The 17886-nt window shown below is 48.0% G+C and overlaps 1 protein-coding gene across 1 annotated transcript in view; it reads left to right on the forward strand.

Moving 5' to 3' along the window:
- The window catches only part of MTRES1 (mitochondrial transcription rescue factor 1), a 38880-nt gene that overhangs the window by 20375 nt on the left and 619 nt on the right, over positions 1 to 17886 (forward strand). Inside the window, exons 2-3 of the mRNA XM_063917066.1 lie at positions 14171 to 14645; positions 16687 to 16759. Of these exons, the coding sequence (XP_063773136.1) occupies positions 14179 to 14645; positions 16687 to 16759 (540 nt within the window). The 5' untranslated portion in view covers positions 14171 to 14178. The remainder of the gene's footprint in view (positions 1 to 14170; positions 14646 to 16686; positions 16760 to 17886) is intronic.

A 17886-nucleotide genomic window follows, 5' to 3' on the forward strand; every position in this document is an offset into this window, starting at 1 on the left:
AGGAAGGACGTAACGGCTAAACATTATCACCGTATATGGCGAAAATATGTTTCTTGGTGTGAGGCCAGCAATGCTCCTACTGAGGAGTTTCAGCTGGGCCGTTTCCTTCACTTCCTTCAGTCAGGAGTGGATTTGGGCCTGAAGTTAGGCTCAATTAAGGTCCAGATTTCGGCCCTTTCCATTTTCTTTCAAAAGGAGTTGGCTTCTCTGCCAGAAGTTCAGACGTTTGTGAAAGGAGTGCTGCATATTCAGCCTCCTTTTGTGCCTCCAGTGGCACCTTGGGATCTTAACGTGGTGTTGAGTTTCCTGAAATCACACTGGTTTGAACCACTTAAAACAGTGGAGTTGAAATATCTCACGTGGAAGGTGGTCATGCTATTAGCCTTGGCTTCGGCTAAGCGCGTTTCAGAATTAGCGGCTTTGTCTCATAAAAGCCCATATCTGATTTTCCGTATGGATAGAGCGGAATTGAGGACACGTCCCCAATTTCTGCCAAAAGTGGTCTTATCCTTTCATATGAACCAACCTATTGTGGTGCCTGTGGCTACTCGTGACTTGGAGGATTCCGAGTTACTAGATGTGGTCAGGGCTTTAAAAGTTTATGTAGCCAGAACGGCTAGAGTCAGGAAAACGGAGTCACTGTTTATCCTGTATGCATCCAACAAGCTTGGTGCTCCTGCTTCAAAGCAGACTATTGCTCGCTGGATCTGTAACACGATTCAGCAGGCTCATTCTGTGCCTGGATTGCCGCAGCCAAAATCAGTGAAAGCCCATTCCACTAGGAAGGTGGGCTCTTCTTGGGCGGCTGCCCGAGGGGTCTCGGCATTACAGCTATGCCGAGCTGCTACTTGGTCAGGTGCAAATACGTTTGCAAAGTTCTACAAGTTTGATACCCTGGCTGAGGAGGACCTATCGTTTGCTCACTCGGTGCTGCAGAGTCATCCGCACTCTCCCGCCCGTTTGGGAGCTTTGGTATAATCCCCATGGTCCTTACGGAGTCCCCAGCATCCACTAGGACGTTAGAGAAAATAAGATTTTACTTACCGGTAAATCTATTTCTCGTAGTCCGTAGTGGATGCTGGGCGCCCGTCCCAAGTGCGGACTTCTTCTGCAATACTTGTATATAGTTATTGCTTAAATAAGGGTTATGTTATAGTTGCATCAGGGTTTATCTGATGCTCTGTTATTGTTCATACTGTTAACTGGGTAAAGTTATCACAAGTTATACGGTGTGGCTGGTATGAGTCTTACCCTGGATTACCAAAATCCTTTCCTTGTACTGTCAGCTCTTCCGAGCACAGTTTCTTTAACTGAGGTCTGGAGGAGGGACATAGAGGCAGGATCCAGAGCACACCAGAATCCAAATTCTTTCTTAAAGTGCCCATGTCTACTGCGGAGCCCGTCTATCCCCATGGTCCTTACGGAGTCCCCAGCATCCACTACGGACTACGAGAAATAGATTTACCGGTAAGTAAAATCTTATTATTTTTTTTGCAACACAGCAGCAAATTGGACAGAGCAGTATTTGAAAACCTTCGTAATACTGCTAACCGTGGAAGGGGTGTTACATAAACAAATTCTCAGTTAAGGAACATACACACGTAGCCATAGCGATGTGTGCTTAAATTCTAAGCACTCTGACTAGATTGCTTAGAAATGAAGCACACATCTCTCTGTAAGTATGCCCCATAGCGATAGCTATTGCTGGGTTCTGGATTGGGCCAAATCTAGTTAGATCGCTCACTTCACTGCTGGGTGAATTGAGTGTCCCCCTCTCCCCCTCGCTCAGCACACATCTCTGTACACACCGCTATGTGTATACCCCCCTTTACAGTTGGCCTCAAATGAAAAAGTGCTTAGGCACCAGGAGACCATAACAGAAGAACTGCAGTAATATATAGTGTCCCTGTGTACTGCTATTTCCAGTAAGGGAAACTTGGATGCGGTCAATATGCCGGCAGTTGGAGTTGCAACACCCTTCGAAATGCTGATGTCGTAATCCCAACATGGTCAGGAGACCGACGCCAGAATCCCGACCGTAAGTATAGCGGGCGGGTTAGGGCCGTGGTGTGGGAGGTTAGGTTTGGCTGCCACCTGAGAGGGGGGGATAGAGTTAGCTTGCGAGGAGGGAGGTTAGGCACAGACTGCGAGAACGGTGGGTTAGGGAGTAGGGCACAGAGGCTATCATATTCACCTCGCCCCTGTCAGAATATCAACTATCTGGATGCTGGCGTCGATATTGTGACTGCTGGCATCCTATCCGCCATGAAAACAGGGAAACTTCTGTAGAGTTCCACATGTAAACCGGCAGCTACTGATTTCTGTTATCACTACGTGTGTATATGCCTGTGGCTCTCAATTGTTCAGTGCGGTTCTATAGTTTTAGAAATAACAAGTTAGTCCAGGTGCATTTCTTACCTTAGGTGTTTTCGTTTTGACTAAGATATTTTTCTGAGAAACTCCCTTACTGTAAGTGGAATAGGCCTGTTTGTTCACAGGCAGATTATTCCATCAGCTAAACAATGTTTTGCAAAGATGACATATTGTTATAAAGAGAGTGGCAGGGGTCCTGAAATGGTATCCGGTCTCTAGGTTGACATGCATTAGGTCGACCACTATTGGTCGACATGGTTACTAGGTCAACATGATAAAAGGTCGACATAAGTTTTTCAAATTATTTTTCTCTGACGTCCTAAGTGGATGCTGGGGACTCCGTCAGGACCATGGGGATTAGCGGCTCCGCAGGAGACAGGGCACAAAACTAAAGCTTTAGGATCAGGTGGTGTGTACTGGCTCCTCCCCCTATGACCCTCCTCCAAGCCTCAGTTAGGTTTTTGTGCCCGTCCGAGCAGGGTGCAATCTAGGTGACTCTCTTAAGGAGCTGCTTAGAAAAAGTTTTTAGGTTTCTTATTTTCAGTGAGTCCTGCTGGCAACAGGCTCACTGCATCGAGGGACTTAGGGGAGAGAAGTTCAACTCGCCTGCGTGCAGGATGGATTGACTTCTTAGGCTACTGGACACCATTAGCTCCAGAGGGAGTCGGAACACAGGTCTCACCCTGGGGTTCGTCCCGGAGCCGCGCCGCCGACCCCCCTTGCAGATGCTGAAGATTGAAGGTCCAGAAACCGGCGGCAGAAGGCTTTTCAGTCTTCATGAAGGTAGCGCACAGCACTGCAGCTGTGCGCCATTGTTGTCACACACTTCACACCAACGGTCACGGAGGGTGCAGGGCGTTGCTGGGGGCGCCCTGGGCAGCAATGTATAATACCTTATTCTGGCTAAAAATACATCACATATAGCCCCTGGAGGCTATATGGATGTATTTAACCCCTGCCAGGTCTCAGAAAAACGGGAGAAGAAGCCCACCGAAAAGGGGGCGGGGCCTATTCTCCTCAGCACACAGCGCCATTTTCCCTCACAGAAAGGCTGGTGGGAAGGCTCCCAGGCTCTCCCCTGCACTGCACTACAGAAACAGGGTTAAAACAGAGAGGGGGGGCACTTATTTGGCGATATGTGTATATATATATATATATATATTAAAATGCTATAAGGGAAAAACACTTATATAAAGGTTGTCCCTGTATAATATAGCGTTTTTGGTGTGTGCTGGCAAACTCTCCCTCTGTCTCCCCAAAGGGCTAGTGGGGTCCTGTCCTCTATCAGAGCATTCCCTGTGTGTGTGCTGTGTGTCGACATGTATGAGGACGATGTTGGTGAGGAGGCAGAGCAATTGCCGGTAATGGTGATGTCACTCTCTAGGGAGTCGACACCGGAATGGATGGCTTATTTAAGGAATTACGTGATAATGTCAACACGCTGCAAGGTCGGTTGACGACATGAAACGGCCGGCAAACCAATTAGTACCTGTCCAGGCGTCTAAAACACCGTCAGGGGCGTTAAAACGTCCTTTTACCTCAGTCGGTCGACACAGACACGGACACTGACTCCAGTGTCGACGGTGAAGAAACAAACGTATTTTCCTTTAGGGCCACACGTTACTTGTTAAGGGCAATGAAGGAGATGTTACATATTTCTGATACTACAAGTACCACAAAAAAGGGTATTATGTGGAGTGTGAAAAAACTACATGTGGTTTTTCCTGAATCAGATAAATTAAATGAAGTGTGTGATGATGCGTGGGTTTCCCCCGATAGAAAATTATTGGCGGTATACCCTTTCCCGCCAGAAGTTATGGCGCGTTGGGAAACACACCTTAGGGTGGATAAGGCGCTCACACGCTTATAAAAACAAGTGGCGTTACCGTCTCCAGATACGGACGCCCTCAAGGAGCCAACTGATAGGAGGTTGGAAAATATCCTAAAAAGTATATACACACATACTGGTGTTATACTGCGACCAGCGATCGCCTCAGCCTGGATGGGCAGCGCTGGGGTGGCTTGGTCGGATTCCCTGACTGGAAATATTGATACCCTTGACAGGGACAGTATTTTATTGACTATAGAGCATTTAAAAGATGCATTTCTATATATGCGAAACTCTGGCATCAAGAGTAAGTGCGATGTCCATATCTGCCAGACGATGTTTATGGACACGACAGTGGTCAGGTGATGCAGATTCCAAACGGCACATGGAAGTATTGCCGTATAAAGGGGAGGAGTTATTTGGGGTCGGTCCATCGGACCTGGTGGCCACGGCAACAGCTAGAAAATCCACCTTTTTTACCCCAAGTCACATCTCAGCAGAAAAAGACATAGTCTTTTCAGCCTCAGTCCTTTCGTCCCCATAATATCTGCCCAGGGATAGAGGTAAGGGAAGAAGACTGCAGCAGGCAGCCCATTCCCAGGAACAGAAGCCTTCCACCGCTTCTGCCAAGTCCTCAGCATGACGCTGGGGCCGTACAAACAGGTGCGGTGGGGGGGGTCGTCTCAAGAGTTTCAGCACGCAGTGGGCTCACTCGCAAGTGGACCCCTGGATCCTACAAGTAGTATCCCAGGGGTACAGATTGGAAATTCGAGACGTCTCCTCCTCGCAGGTTCCTGAAGTTTGCTTTACCAACGTCTACCTCCGACAGGGAGGCAGTATTGGAAACAATTCACAAGCTGTATTCCCAGCAGGTGATAATCAAAGTACCCCTCCTACAACAAGTAAAGGGGTATTATTCCACACTATATTGTGGTACTGAAGCCAGACGGCTCGGTGAGACCTATTCTGAATGGAGTCACTCAGAGCAGTGATAGCGAACCAGGAAGAAGGGGACTATATGGTGTCCCTGGACATCAAGGATGCTTACCTCCATGTCCAAATTTGCCCTTCTCACAAAGGGTACCTCAGGTTCGTGGTACAAAACTGTCACTATCAGTTTCAGACGCTGCCGTTTGGATTGTCCACGGCACCCCGGGTCTTTACCAAGGTAATGGCCGAAATGATGATTCTTCTTCAAAGAAAAGGCGTCTTAATTATCCCTTACTTGGACGATCTCCTGATAAGGGCAAGGTCCAGAGAACAGTTGGAGGTCTGAGTAGCACTATCTCAAGTAGTTCTACGACAGCACGGGTGGATTCTAAATATTCCAAAATCGCAGCTGTCTCCGACGACACGTCTGCTGTCCCTAGGGATGATTCTGGACACAGTCCAGAAAAAGGTGTTTCTCCCGGAGGAGAAAGCCAGGGAGTTATCCGAGCTAGTCAGGAACCTCCAAAAACCAGGAAAAGTGTCAGTGCATCATTGCACAAGGGTCCTGGGAAAAATGGTGGCTTCTTACGAAGCGATTCCATTCGGCAGATTTCACGCAAGAACTTTTCAGTGGGATCTGCTGGACAAATGGTCCGGATCGCATCTTCAGATGCATCAGCGGATAACCCTGTCTCCAAGGACAAGGGTGTCTCTTCTGTGGTGGCTGCAGAGTGCTCATCTACTAAAGTGCCACAGTTATGCATTCAGGACTGGGTCCTGGTGACCACGGATTCCAGCTTGAAAGGCTGGGGAGCAGTCACACAGGGAAAAAATTTCCAGGGAGTGTGATCAAGTCTGGGGACTTCTCTCCGCATAAATATACTGGAGCTAAGAGCAATTTACAATGCTCTAAGCTTAGCAAGACCTCTGCTTCAAGGTCAGCCGGTATTGATCCAGTGGGACAACATCACGGCAGTCGCCCACGTAAACAGACAGGGCGGCACAAGAAGCAGGAGGACAATGGCAGAAACTGCAAGGATTCTTCGCTGGGTGGAAAATCATGTGATAGCACTGTCAGCAGTTTTCATTCCGGGAGTGGACAACTGGGAAGCAGACTTCCTCAGCACGACCTCCACCCGGGAGAGTGGGGACTTAATCGAGAAGTTGTTTCCACATGATTGTGCACCGTTGGGAAAGACCAAAGGTGGACATGATGGCGTCCCGCCTGAACAAAAAACTGGTCAGGTATTGCGCCAGGTCAAGAGACCCTCAGGAAATAGCTGTGGACGTTCTGGTAACACCATGGGTGTACCAGTCGGTGTATGTGTTCCCTCCTCTGCTTCTCATACCAAAGGTACTGAGAATTATAAGACGTAGAGGAGTAAGAACTATACTCGTGGCTCCGGATGGGCCAAGAAGGACTTGGTACCCGGAACTTCATGAGATGCTCACAGAGGACTCAGGGCCTCTGCCGATAAGAAGGGACTTGCTTCAGCAAGTACCATGTCTGTTCCAAGACTTACCGCGGGTGCGTTTGACGGCATGGCGGTTGAACGCCGGATCCTAAGGGAAAAAAGGCATTCCGGAAGAGGTCATTCCTACCCTGGTCAAAGCCAGGAAGGAGGTGACCGCACAACATTATCACCACATGTGGCGAAAATATGTTGCGTGGTGTGAGGCCAGGAAGGCCCCACGAAGAAATTTCAACTCGGTCGATTCCTGCATTTCCTGCAAACAGGAGTGTCTATGGGCCTCAAATTGGGGTCCATTAAGGTTCAAATTTCGGCCCTGTCGATTTTCTTCCAGAAAGAATTGGCTTCAGTTCCTGAAGTCCAGAAATTTGACAAGGGAGTACTGCATATACAACCCCCTTTTGTGCCTCCAGTGGCACTGTGGGATCTCAACGTAGTCCTGGGATTACTCAAATCACGTTGGTTTTAAACCGCTCAAATCTGTGGATTTGAAATATCTCACATGGAAAGTGACCATGATGTTGGCCCTGGCCTCGGCCAGGCGAGTGTCAGAATTGGCGGCTTTGTCTCACAAAAGCCCATATCTGATTGTCCATTCGGACAGGGCAGAGCTGCGGACTCGTCCCCAGTTTCTCCCTAAGGTGGTGTCAGCGTTTCATCTGAACCAGCTTATTGTGGTACCTGCGGCTACTAGAGACTTGGAGGACTCCAAGTTGCTAGATGTTGTCAGGGCCCTGAAAATATAGATTTCCAGGACGGCTGGAGTCAGGAAAACTGACTTGCTGTTATCCTGTATGCACCCAAAAAACTGGGTGCTCTTGCTTCTAAGCAGACGATTGCTAGTTGAATGTGTAGTACAATTCAGCTTGCACATTCTGTGGCAGGACTGCCACAGCCAAAATATATAAATGCCCATTCCACAAGGAAGGGGGCTCATCTTGGGCGACTGCCCGAGGGGTCTCGGCTTTACAACTTTGCCGAGCTGCTACTTGGTCAGGGGCACACCCTGGCTGAGGAGGACCTGGAGTTCTCTCACTCGGTGCTGCAGAGTCATCCGCACTTTCCCGCCCGTTTGGGAGCTTTGGTATAATCCCCATGGTCCTGACGGAGTCCCCAGCATCCACTTAGGACGTCAGAGAAAATAAGATTTTACTTACCGATAAATCTATTTCTCGTAGTCCGTAGTGGATGCTGGGCACCCATCCCAAGTGCGGATTGTCTGCAATACTTGTACATAGTTATTGTTACAAAAAAAAAAAAATCGGGTTGTTATTGTTGTGAGCCGTCTGTTCAGAGGCTCCTACGTTTGTCATACTGTTAACTGGGTTTAGATCACAAGTTATACGGTGTGATTGGTGTAGCTGGTATGAGTCTTACCCGGGATTCAATATCCTTCCTTATTGTGTACGCTCGTCCGGGCACAGTATCCTAACTGAGGCTTGGAGGAGGGTCATAGGGGGAGGAGCCAGTACACACCACCTGATCCTAAAGCTTTAGTTTTGTGCCCTGTCTCCTGCGGAGCCGCTAATCCCCATGGTCCTGACGGAGTCCCCAGCATCCACTACGGACTACGAGAAATAGATTTATCGGTAAGTAAAATCTTATTTTTTTTTTCTCTAACGTCCTAAGTGGATGCTGGGACTCCGTAAGGACCATGGGGATTAGCGGCTCCGCAGGAGACTGGGCACAACTAAAGAAAGCTTTAGGACTACCTGGTGTGCACTGGCTCCTCCCACTAAGACCCTCCTCCAGACCTCAGTTAGATTCTTGTGCCCGGCCGAGCTGGATGCACACTAGGGGCTCTCCTGAGCACCTAGAAAGAAAGTATATTTAGGTTTTTTATTTTCAGTGAGATCTGCTGGCAACAGACTCACTGCAGCGAGGGACTAAGGGGAGAAGAAGCGAACCTACCTAACAGGTGGTAGTTTGGGCTTCTTAGGCTACTGGACACCATTAGCTCCAGAGGGATCGACCGCAGGACCCGACCTTGGTGTTCGTTCCCGGAGCCGCGCCGCCGTCCCCCTTACAGAGCCAGAAGCACGAAGAAGGTCCGGAAAATCGGCGGCAGAAGACTTCGGTCTTCACCAAGGTAGCGCACAGCACTGCAGCTGTGCGCCATTGCTCCTCATGTACACCTCACACTTCGGTCACTGATGGGTGCAGGGCGCTGGGGGGGGGGCGCCCTGAGGGCAATAACACCTTGGCTGGCAAAATATACATCATATATAGTCCCAGAGGCTATATAGATGTAAAATTACCCCTGCCAGTATCACAGAAAAAGCGGGAGAAAGTCCGCCAAAAAGGGGGCGGGGCTTCTCCCTCAGCACACTGGCGCCATTTTCTCTTCACAGTGCAGCTGGAAGACAGCTCCCCAGGCTCTCCCCTGTAGTTTTCAGGCTCAAAGGGTTAAAAAGAGAGTGGGGGCACTAAATTTAGGCGCAATATATGTATACAAGCAGCTATTTGGGGAAAAATCACTCAGTTATAGTGTTAATCCCTGCATTATATAGCGCTCTGGTGTGTGCTGGCATACTCTCTCTCGGTCTCCCCAAAGGACTTTGTGGGGTCCTGTCCTCAGTCAGAGCATTCCCTGTGTGTGTGCGGTGTGTCGGTACGGCTGTGTCGACATGTTGGATGAGGAAGATTACGTGGAGGCGGAGCAGAGGCCGATAAATGGGATGTCGCCCCCTGGGGGGCCGACACCAGAGTGGATGGATAGGTGGAAGGTATTAACCGACAGTGTCAACTCCTTACATAAAAGGCTGGATGACGTAACAGCTGTGGGACAGCCGGCTTCTCAGCCCGCGTCTGCCCAGGCGTCTCAAAGGCCATCAGGGGCTCAAACAACGCCCGTTACGTCAGATGGCAGATGTCGACACGGAGTCTGACTCCAGTGTCGACGAGGTTGAGACATACACACAATCCACTAGGAACATCCGTTACATGATCTCGGCAATGAAAAATGTGTTACGCATTTTCTGACATGAACCCAAGTACCACATAAAAGGGGTTTTATTTTTGGGGAGAAAAAACAGCCACTGTTTTGTTCCCCCATCAGATGAATGAATGAAGTGTGTAAAGAAGCGTGGTTTCCCCCGATAAGAAACTGGTAATTTCTAAAAAGTTACTGATGGCGTACCCTTTCCCGCCAGAGGATAGGTCACGTTGGGAGATATCCCTTAGGGTGGGTAAGGCGCTCACACGTTTGTCAAAAGGTGGCACTGCCGTCTTAGGATACGGCCACCTTGAAGGAACCTGCTGATAAAAAGCAGGAGGCGATCCTGAAGTCTGTATTTACACACTCGGGTTATATACTGAAACCTGCAATTGCCTCAGCATAAATAGTGCTGCTGCAGCGTGGTCTGACACCCTGTCAGATAATATTAATACGCTAAGACAGGGATAATAATATTTGCTAACATTGAGCATATTTAAGACGTTGTCTTATATATAAAGGATGCACAGAGGGATATTTGCCGGCTGGCATCCAGAATGAATGCAATGTCCATTCTGCCAGGAGGGTAGTAGAAACCCGGCAGTGGACAGGTGATGCTGCATTTAAAAGGCACATGGAGATTCTGCCTTATAAGGGTGAGGAATTGTTTGGGGATGGTCTCTGGGACCTCGTATCCACAGCAACAGCTGGGAAGAAATTTTTTTTACCTCAGGTTTCCTCACAAAAGCCTAAAGAAAGCACCGTATTTTCAGGTACGGTCCTTTCGGCTTCAGAAAAGCAAGCGGGTCAAAGGCGCTTCTTTTCTGCGCAGAGACAAGGGAAGAAGGAAAAAGCTGCACCAGTCAGCCAGTTCCAGGATCAAATATCTTCCCTCGCTTCCTCTGAGTCCACCGCATGACGCTGGGGCTCCACAGGTGGAGACAGGTGCGGTGGGGGCGCGTCTCGGGAACTGCAGGGATCAGTGGGCTTGCCCACAGGTGGATCCCTAGGTTCTGCAAGTAGTATCACAGGGATACAGGCTGGAGTTCGAGACGACTCCCCCTCGCCGTTGCCTCACATCAGCCTTGCCTGCTGCCCTCGGAGAAAGGTAGTACTGGCGGCAATTCACAAGCTGTACTTCCAGCAGGTGAAATCAAGGTACCCCTCTTTCAACAAGGCCGGGGTTACTATTCCAAAATGTTGTGGTACCGAAACCAGACGGTTCGGTGAGACCCATTCTAAAATTGAAATCCTTGAACACTTATATACGAAGGTTCAAGTTCAAAATGGAATCGCTCAGGGCGATTATTGCAAGCCTGGAAAATTTCAGGGTATCACTGAACATCAAGGATACTTACCTGCATGTCCCTATTTACCCTAGTCACCAGGTGTACCTCAAAATTGTGGTACAGGATTGTCATTACCAATTCCAGACTTTGCCGTTGGTCTGTCCCCGGCATCGAGGGTATTTACCAAGGTAATGGCCGAAGTACTTATCCCGTACTTGGACGATCTCCTTATAAAGGCGAGGTCCAGGGAGCAGTTGTTCGTCGGAGTAGCACTATCTCGGGAAGTGCTACAACAGCACGGCTGGATTCTGAATATTCCAAAGTCACAGCTGGTTCCTACGACGCGTCTACTGTTCCTGGGTATGGTTCTGGACACACAACAGGATAAAAAGGGTTTCTCCCGGAGGAGAAGTCCAAGAAGTTGGCGTCTCTAGACGGAGACCTCCTAATACAAATACAGGTATCGGTGCATCTATGCACGCGAGCCTTGGGAAAGATGGTAGCTTCTTACGAAGAATTTCCATTCGCCAAGTCCCATGCAAGGATCTTCCAGTGGGATCTGTTGGACAAGTGGTCCGGGTCGCATTCTCAGATGCATCGGCGGATAACCCTGTCTCTAAGGGCCAGGGTGTCGCTGTGGTGGTGACTGCACATCTTCTAGGGGGCCGCAGATTCGGCATACAGGACTGAGTCCTGGTGACCACGGATGCCAGCCTTCAAGGCTGGGGGGCAGTCACACAGGGAAGAAACTTCCAAGGCCTATGGAAAAAGTCAGGAGACTTCCCTACACATAAATGTTCTGGAACTTTGGGCCATTTACAATGCCCTAAGTCAGGCTAGACCCCTGCTTCAACACCGGCCGGTGCTGATCCAGCCAGACAACATCACGGCGGTCGCTCATGTAAACCGACAGGGCGGCACAAGAAGCAGGATGGCGATGGCAGAAGCCACAAGGATTCTCCGATGGGCGGAAAATCATGTGTTAGCACTGTCAGCAGTGTTCATTCCCGGAGTGGACAACTGAGAAGCAGACTTTCTCAGCAGACACGACCTCCACCCGAGAGAGTGGGGACTTCATCCAGAAGTCTTCCAAATGATTGTACACCGTGGGGAAAGGCCACAGGTGGACAGGATGGCGTCCCGCCTCAACAAAAAGCTACAAAGATATTGCGCCAGGTCAAGGGACCCTCAGGCGATAGCTGTGGACGCTCTGGTAACACCGTGGGTGTACCAGTCGGTGTATGTGTTCCCTTCTCTGCCTCTCATACCCAGGGTAATGAGAATAATAAGAAGGAGAGGAGTAAGAACTATACTCATTGTTCCGGGTGGCCAAGAAGAGCTTGGTACCCAGAACTCCAAGAAATGATCTCAGAGGACCCATGGCCTCTGCCGCTCAGACAGGACCTGCTGCAGCAGGGGGCCTGTCTGTTCCAAGACGTACCGCGGCTGCGTTTGACGGCATGGCGGTTGAACGCCGGATCCTGAAGGAAAAGGGCATTCCGGAGGAAGTTATCCCTACGCTATTTAAAGCTAGGAAAGAAGTGAACGCAAACCATTATCACCGCATATGGCGGAAATATGTTGCGTGCTGTGAGGCCAGTAAGGAGGAATTTCAGCTAGGTCGCTTTCTACACTTCCTACAAGTCAGAGGTGACTATGGGCCTAAAATTGGGTTCCATTAAGGTCCAGATTTCGGCTCTATCGATTTTCTTCCAAAATAGGACTGGCTTCACTGCCTGAAGTTCAGACTTTTGTTAAGGGAGTGCTGCATAGTCGACCCCCGTTTGTGCCTCCAGTGGCACCGTGGGATCTCAACGTAGTGTTGGATTTCCTGAAGTCGCATTGAGTTGAGCCACTTAAATCCGTGGAGCTACAATACCTCACGTGGAAAGTGGTCATGCTGTGGGCCGTGGCGTCGGCCAGGCGTGTATCAGAATTGGCGGCTTTGTCATACAAATGCCCTTATCTGTATTTTATATGGATAAGGCGGAATTGAGGACACGTTCCCAATTCCTTCCTAAGGTGGTATCAGTTTTTCATGTGAACCAACCTATTGTGGTGCCTGCGGCTACTTGGGACTTGGAGGATTCCAAGTTTTCTGGACGTAGTCAGGGCCCTGAAAAGTATATGTTTCCAGGACGGCTGGAGTCAGGAAAACTGACTCGCTATTTATCCTGTATGCACCCAACAAGCTGGGTGCTCCTGCTTCTAAGCAGATTATTGCTCGCTGGATCTGTAGCACGATTCAACTTGCACATTCTGCGGCTGGACTGCTGCACCCTAAATCTGTAAAAGCCCATTCCACGAGGAAAGTGGGCTCTTGTTGGGCGGCTGCCCGAGGGGTCTCGGCTTTACAAATTTGCCGAGCTGTTACTTGGTCGGGTTAAAACACTCTTGCAAGAATCTACAAGTTTGATACCCTGGCTGAGGAGGACCTAGAGTTTGCTCATTCGGTGCTGCAGAGTCATCCGCACTCTCTCGTCCGTTTGGGAGCTTTGGTATAATCCCCATGGTCCTTACGGAGTCCCAGCATCCACTTAGGATGTTGGAGAAAATAAGATTTTACTCACCGGTAAATCTATTTCTCGTAGTCCGTAGTGGATGCTGGGCGCCCATCCCAAGTGCGGATTGTCTGCAATACTTGTATATAGTTATTGCCTAACTAAAGGGTTATTGTTGAGCCATCTGTTGAGAGGCTCAGTTGTTATCATACTGTTAACTGGGTATAGTATCACGAGTTATACGGTGTGATTGGTGTGGCTGGTATGAGTCTTACCCGGGATTCAAAATCCTTCCTTATTGTGTCAGCTCTTCCGGGCACAGTATCCTAACTCAGGTCTGGAGGAGGGTCTTAGTGAGAGGAGCCAGTGCACACCAGGTAGTCCTAAAGCTTTCTTTAGTTGTGCCCAGTCTCCTGCGGAGCCGCTAATCCCCATGGTCCTTACGGAGTCCCAGCATCCACTACGGACTACGAGAAATAGATTTACTGGTGAGTAAAATCTTATTTTTCCATTATTTGAACTTTTTCATACTTTACGATCCACGTGGACTACAACCTTGCCGGAAGCATGGCGAGCAAACACGGTGCACTAATTGGGGTTCCCGGTCATCTACGAAAAAGACACCAAATTTTTTTTTTTTAAACCTAATGTCGACCTTTTGTAATGTCAACCTTGCTCATGTCGACCTAATGCTTGTGTTGACCTATTTTAGGTGTCGACTTAGTTACTGTTGACCTAAGTGTGGTCGACAATATGAACCACACCCCCTGAAATATTGCTTGCTTGCAGTGATTACATACAGTATACTTACAACTGTTGATCTGTTTTATTCTAATAAACAGGCTATGAAATGACTGGAGCCAGGCAATACCTCCGGGCCTTTAAAAACCTGTGTTTGTATGCAAGGATATGTGTGCGTTCAAGCTCATTCACATACAGACATGCTCAGCACAGCACACATTGGACACATTGTAGACATCTGACAAGTTTTAGACAAGATCACAGTCTACCAACTACTACTGGCTTGTACCGCACAAACTCTAATGGTTTTCTGACTACATCAGCGCAAAGTGTCGTCATATATACTGTAAGGCATAAAAGTAAGAAAACGCAGAAAAGGAACAGGACAGGCCCATCTCAAGATGAAGAAGATGATGACTATGACGTAGAAGAAGTTGATCCAGAAGCTAGTGATTATGATGATGATGAGCCAGTGGAAGACTCCACTATACCAAAGGACTATAAAGATATAGAAAAAGCTGTGCAGTCATTTCGTTTTGATGTCATCCTCACTGCTGGATTAGACATGTCAAGAAAGTAAGTGATGTAATATTTGCACTCCTATATGTAAAATCAAAGTAAATAATTCATACATTTGGAACAGCTGGACCTTCCTAACAAGGTAGACATATATTAAAGCTTTAGGGAGGAGTTCAATTAGCTGCGGATAATTGATCCCCTGGGGATCTGTCTAATAGGTCAGTCCCTATTTGTATTACTAGCCTTCCCTCTATAAATTGTTTAGGGTAAGACTACAAGTGGCAAAGGTGTGCATGTGCCCACAGAAAAGGGTGTGGCCTAATGCCCCCCACCCCTTCCATCACTCTGTTGGCATGCCCAGCCACATCAGGCACTAAACCCTTCATATAACACCTATTCCTGTGACCACTGTTGCAAAGTGAGTTGCTGAAATTTCCTTCAAGATTTTACACTGTCACACAGTGTCATCCCCACCAGCAGCAGTCTCATCTGTCTCCTATCCAGCACCTAGTCTGCAGGATCTCCATGCACCTGATATCTGTACACTCTGTAGGATCAGCATACATCTACTAAGAGGCTATCTATACACCTGCCTGCTGCTCTTCCCACCACTGCCTGTAGGCTGGAACCCCTCACTCACACTAATGTATCATCACTATAATAGTGTATCGCTGCCTCTTACCAGGAAGATGAGGTTAAGTGAGTAGCAGCTACTTGACACATCTCAGCAAACAGCTGAGTCTCCCCATCTTGTCAACTATAGCACCGACCAGCAACAGATGTTACAGCTACAGCGCAGACTGGCACTGCACGGGGCAGGATCTCTCCTCAGTGTCTCAGTTTGTGAGGGGTGGCAGGCGTCAGTGGAAGACCTCGCTCTTAATTGAATGGTAACTGGTCAGCAGCCCGCCTCTTAGGGGTTGGGTTGATGATGGCCACCCAGCCCTACGCTCCGTCTGCTCCCTGCTATGTGAGTGTGTATGTCGGCTTGCTCTGGGGAAATGCAGGCACAGGGCACAAGCTGGCATTCTCAATCAGGGCAGGGCGCATATTATCACTTGAAAAAACAACCTAGCGGTAATTTTATATTGCTACTTTAATACTAACTTTCTCGCATAAGAATGCATAAGCAATAAATGCAGTGGAGCCAGTGTCCTTTACCAAGAAGATACAGATATTTGCAGTATCCATTTTTCCATTGGCAACTCACTCCTCCAGGGGTTATTTACTAAGTGTCAGTTTCTAAATCCCAGTGCTTCCAATCGTGTTTATGTCCGAAATTAAAATATTTCACAGTCTGATGCCTTTTTCTAGCCGTGTTTTGCAAGTAAAAGCATTGCCCTTAGATTTCTGGCATCGGAAGCTCAGCGTTTTAGAACCTTACTCTTAGTAAACATACCCCCTAGAGTTTGTTTGATGAGCTGCAGTATACTTTCCAACCCAACATAAAGGACTTTGCCTTTAGGAAAATCACCACTTGAAATTCTGAAAACGGTCCATTATGGCAAATTGCAGCTCATTACATAATTATATATATAATTTTACACTCCTTTAATATACCTTCACCTTCATAGAGGGCATACATTGCTAGAATAATCGTGACCAACTATACAATCTAATATTGGGATGTAGTCAAAAATGTCAGTGACAATGCTGATATTCATAATGTTGACACCACAATCTAAGTGATCATTATGTCACCGTTGAAATGTCAACAGGCAACATGATGGCATTGACAAAATTTTGACATTAGGGTTGGGGAAGGGGGGAGTCACATGACGGCCGGGACCCGGGAGACACCACTGCAGCTGTCTAGAGCAAGTAATTCACAGCTGGGTCGCCAAGAACAATATGACGACCTTTCATCACTGTCTACATGACGACTTTTGACATTGTGAATGTCAGCATAATGTGTGTCGACATATCATACCACACCCCTAATATTCTTAATCTTATATACTAATCTAAGAGGATACTATACCGCATAATGTATTCAGTTTGAAATGGGGCACATTTTCTTAAATTAAATACAAAATAACACGATCAATGATGTAAACATACTTAATACTACCAAGTAACCATAATGTTATTTTTATAGCAAAGTTGAGGAAGAATTTTACAAAGGCAAGCTGCGTCTTAATGGAGAGAAACTATGGAAGAAAAGTAGAGCGGTAAGTACTGTTTGTATGTGGGTAGTAACAATACTGGGAGTTTAAAGAATTTGATCCTATTTAGTTTTATTTTGTTTAGACTCCTTTATTAGCTAAAATAGAAAATGACGCTATGCTGGGAGGGCAAAGAACATATGTACAGTATATAATTCCTGCATCCATGATTATAAAGATAAAGTTTAGTATAAGAAATAATATACACTATTAAATTAATGACTTCTATAACCCGCATAAAGGCACTCGCTCAGAAGCCACATGCCTTGTGCACACAGTGGTACAGCTCAGATATCCGCAGTGCATTGCACTTACAGTAGGTGCTTTCACATGCATTGTTAATACAAATGTATTGTGACTGCATTGCCTTGCATCCAGAGAACACTGATTAATACCCAGATCCAGATTCACACTGCACAAATAACTTGGTATCGACCCGGCATATTGCCGGGTCGACACGGGTCAGCGTGCGGGGTGAAAGGGGCATAGCCAAAATCCTGGGTCGCCTGACCCAGCAATTCAACCCGGGAATAAAGCAGTGTTATTCCCGGGTTGAATACTGGGTCAATGGCAGCGTAAACGGGCTCCTGGGTCGATGCGACCCGTTCAAAACAACAGGGAGAGACGGCTCGGAGATGATCTCATCTCCCAGCGCCGCCTCAACCCCTGCTGCTGGCTTCGCCCCCCGCTGCTATGGCAACCCGCCCGGCATATTGCCGGGTCAGGAAAGCCAGCAGCAGTGTCCAAAGCCGGATCCCACCCGGGAAGGACCCGTTTCCAATTCCCGGGTGGGATCCGGCATTGGCAGTGTGAAAGGGGTATAAGTTGGACCGTGTACAGAAAAAATGTAGTCTGCAGTTGTGTTTTATCCCCCCAGTAATTTCTCTTGTAAGTATAGATGCAATCAAAATATGTACAGTGTATTGTACTGAATGCAGAGCATAGTGTGAAACCAGGCATACATTCCATTCTGCATCAGCTAAATGACTTGCCAAGAGATTAATGAAGCCAGTGTCATAAAGGAAATAGATGCTTTGTGGTCGCAGGCAGTGGGGGAGCGATGCTCCCACTGCAAGGGAGATGTGGTGGCACTCAATAGTGCAAGGGAGATGTGGTGGCACTCAATAGTGCAA

The sequence above is a fragment of the Pseudophryne corroboree genome, chromosome 4 (assembly GCF_028390025.1).
Source record: "Pseudophryne corroboree isolate aPseCor3 chromosome 4, aPseCor3.hap2, whole genome shotgun sequence".
Classification (NCBI taxonomy): domain Eukaryota; kingdom Metazoa; phylum Chordata; class Amphibia; order Anura; family Myobatrachidae; genus Pseudophryne; species Pseudophryne corroboree.